The following is a 3944-nucleotide window of genomic DNA, read 5'->3' on the forward strand; positions in this document are numbered from 1 at the left end:
CTCCCCCTCAAGCTGGAGCATATAAATCAAATGCTCCTAGCTTGCTAGAAATGAATCAATCCTAGGTCCACGGAGAGATTTGGTGAGAACATCAGCAAGTTGATCATTTGACCAACAAAAGTGGTAACAATATCTCCGGATGCAACCTTCTCTCGTATAAAATGACAATCAACCTCAATATGTTTGGTTCTTTCATGAAAAACAGGATTAGATGCAATGTGCAGCGCTGCTTGATTATCACAAATTAATTTCATGGGACTGGGCTTATAGAATTTGAGTTCTATAAGAAGTTGCTTAACCCAAATTAGCTCACATATTCCAAGTGCCATTGCTCGGTATTCTGCTTCTGCGCTTGAGCGTGCAACTACATTTTGTTTCTTACTTTTCCAAGATTCACAAGACAAATAGACACAATTCCTGATGTTGATCTCCTATCCCATGGGCATCCAGCCCAATCTGAGAAATAACAGTTTAAGAATTTTTTCTCCCTTCAATTCCTTAACATGGTATCAGAGCCATGTCCTTTGGCCTGATTTTCTTCTTCTTTCTTCGTTTGAACAGTAAATTACTGTTCATCCGAACTGAAAAATTCAAACACAGCTTCCCAATATAAGTTTTTCATAAATTTGAAGATATAGTGTCATTCTAGAAGCTCAGGATTCTTGTATTTTGTTGGAGTCACTCCAAACTGACTCCAAACTGCTGCTACACACTTTTTTCGGCAAACTTTTTCAGTAAAGTTTTCAGATCAGTCTATCCCTTTGCTGCGACACTATCCTGATTTTCTCACATTTGATTTATCAATATGGCAGATGAGGAAATTATTGATAGTGTCCAAAATACTCCTCTTCCAGTCCAACCTTCTCTCCAAGTTCAACCTAAATCTCTCCAAGTTCAACCTAAAGTCTACGTTCCAAATCTTTCTGGGAGTTTAACTATCACCAGTGAAAGACTCATTGGTTCCCAAAATTATCAAGATTGGGCATCAGCAGTAGAACTATGGTTTATGGGTCAAGGAGTGGTTGACCACCTCACTACTACAGCAGAAGAAATTCAGCATGAAAAGGATATTTGGAAGAGAGTTGATGCTCAACTTTGCAGTCTATTATGGCAATCTCTTGCCCCGGATTTAATCCCCATGTTTAGACCTTTCAGAACCTGTTTTTCTGTATGGAAACAGGCTCAATCTCTTTATACAAACGACATCTCTCGTTTTTATTTCATTGTCAGTGAAATACTAAGTGTCAAGAAGTCAGAAATGTCCATGGAAAATTTTTTGGGGAAAATCCAAGGACTCATGGCTGAATTCAGCAAACTCATGCCTATTGGAGGATCACCTGAAGAGCAACTTACTCAACCCTTGTCGATCATTCTGCTCTCACTACTCAAAGTTACAATAGAGGAAGAGGTCGAGGAAGCAATCGAGGTGGCCGAGGCGGAGGACGAAATTCTACCCGTTTTTGTGACTTCTGTAACAAACAAGGGGACTGGAAGAGGAGTATTTTGGACACTATCAATAATTTCCTCATCTGCCATATTGATAAATCAAATGTGAGAAAATCAGGATAGTGTCGCAGCAAAGGGATAGACTGATCTGAAAACTTTACTGAAAAAGTTTGCCGAAAAAAGTGTGTAGCAGCAGTTTGGAGTCAGTTTGGAGTGACTCCAACAAAATACAAGAATCCTGAGCTTCTAGAATGACACTATATCTTCAAATTTATGAAAAACTTATATTGGGAAGCTGTGTTTGAATTTTTCAGTTCGGATGAACAGTAATTTACTGTTCAAACGAAGAAAGAAGAAGAAAATCAGGCCAAAGGACATGGCTCTGATACCATGTTAAGGAATTGAAGGGAGAAAAAATTCTTAAACTGTTATTTCTCATGCTAACTAATACATCTCTATTTATACACATGAGTGAAAGACAATTCTGCACTAAAAAGTCTAAAAGAAACTGCTGCCTAACAAACCAAATAAGGCTGCTGCCTAACATGTTGTTGACTGACAAATGGTGCTGCCTAACATTGCACTAACATAATAATAAAACATAAATAAGGCTGCTGGTCTGCTGCCTAAACGGCTGCTGGTCTGCTGTCCAAAATATGAAATATTTCAACAACCTCCACTATGACTTGTAAAGCTGAGTTCACCTTGCCGCTGCACTACCCCCCCAAATTTTGATAAGTAATATATAGCTGGTACCCATCGCTTCATACTTGTAATAAGAAGAAAATATTCTTAGGCATTGGAAATCAGGAATGAAGAGGGAGGATAACTTTGCTTTCAATCCACCTGATAATTTTAGTCATTTCGCATTCAGCAACATATTATATGGTCACAAGAATGTTGTTTATGTGTGCAGATGACTCAGTCCCTTTTAGGCAATTTGGTTGATGTGGTTGAGGAGGTACAGTTGGCGCGTATAGAGCTTTGCAACCTGATTGATACTCGCTTTTGTTCTCCTACTGGTAAATCCATTCCTTTCTTCCTCCTGCACAATTAGGCAATAGGGTTTGCAAACACATTGGACTTCAGATAAAGTTCGTCCCATACCTGGTTTTGTTATCACATTAGAACTGATATTTATTTTTATAATTATATTAGTTTTGATGAAAAATATTAGTGGACTACTCTATTTTTAAAATAATTTTTCCATGTAATGCTCTAGTAAATGTAGTTAATAATTTTTTTCTTTAATCTACTTGGAATTAATAATTATTTAAAGATTCAAAGGTCAATATTTTTTTTGAAGAGTTTCAAAGGTCAATATTGTGATGGAATATTCGTTTTAGTTTGAAAAAACATATCAAGCATAAAGTGTCCTTAATCTTTATAAAATAATAAAAATAAAATATCTTATCTGATATCAATTATATGTGAGAAATAACTAAATTCTATTTTAATTTCCAAAAATGTTTTTACAGCATTCCCCTAATTTTGGTATACTTTGTATTGTGTATGTAATATTGACCAAAAAAATTGACAATTGACAGCTGGAGACCTTGATCTGCAACTTCATTTCATCAGTTTTAAGAGTGGCATTAAAGTGAAAGTAACACTTGGCTTATCGTTCTTGAATAGGTATGTCAAGCAGCCTGTCATTTTCTCTGCCTTATCTATGTGAAACGTGTCAGTCATGTTAAAGATCTGAAACAGTATAAGAAATTTACACTCGTTTTTTTTGCAAGATTGCTCACGGCAAATATCTGATCAACGTTTATACACACACATACACATATATATGTCATGAAATATTGACTACTTGTTTCGTACAGAGGGATCTATCCTTGGGCGATCATCCCATGTGTGTGTGCAGCTGGAGCTGATGGGACAGATGAAGCAATTGTAGGCGATGTTGAAAATGCATTGAAGAGTGTTAAACCAGGTTATATGAGAATTATACGGTTATGTAGGTGTATTTCCAGCGCAATTCGATCTGCGAGCTGGTGAACTTACTGGTCACAAGATCTCGGGGATAGATGAGATGGTGCAAGTTGGGTATACGTTAGGATCTTCTTCTATGATAGAAAGGAGAGTAATTTGGCTGTGTATGAGTATGAGTTGGTGAATATATTGATGATTAGTGCAGTTTTGTAAGAGTAGCTTGTTGTTGAATGGTTTATGATTTCAGTTGTGTAAAGAATAATAGTGATGATGGTCAATTGTTTGATCGAAAAGTAAGAATTGTATTATATCTGCACTTTTTGTTGTCCCTACTTGTATCCTCATCCTCAGTCAACTGTCCCCCCCTTTTCCCACTCCCATCCGATTGGCCTATTTTCTTCTCCCTCTGATTTGGATTTAGGGCCCATTTGAATTTTGAATTTTCATATATTATATTAAAGATTTAATATTTGATGTCGGTAGTAGTCGGTAATATATAATCTCATGCACTGGTAGTTTTCATAAGGTTAATAATGTGAAAATAAATGAATGTTATGTTG

General features: G+C 36.4%; 1 protein-coding gene across 2 annotated transcripts in view; it reads left to right on the top strand.

Moving 5' to 3' along the window:
• The window catches only part of LOC116011236, a 10956-nt gene extending 7244 nt beyond the window's left edge, over positions 1-3712 (top strand). For both annotated transcript variants that reach the window (XM_031250774.1, XM_031250775.1), the window contains exons 15-17: positions 2363-2468; positions 2994-3081; positions 3276-3712. In XM_031250774.1, coding sequence (XP_031106634.1) covers positions 2363-2468; positions 2994-3081; positions 3276-3450 — 369 coding nt within the window. In that variant the 3' untranslated portion in view covers positions 3451-3712. The remainder of the gene's footprint in view (positions 1-2362; positions 2469-2993; positions 3082-3275) is intronic.
• The last annotated feature ends 232 nt before the right edge of the window (positions 3713-3944 follow it).

The sequence above is a fragment of the Ipomoea triloba genome, chromosome 2 (assembly GCF_003576645.1).
Source record: "Ipomoea triloba cultivar NCNSP0323 chromosome 2, ASM357664v1".
In the NCBI taxonomy this organism is placed as follows: Eukaryota; Viridiplantae; Streptophyta; class Magnoliopsida; order Solanales; family Convolvulaceae; genus Ipomoea; species Ipomoea triloba.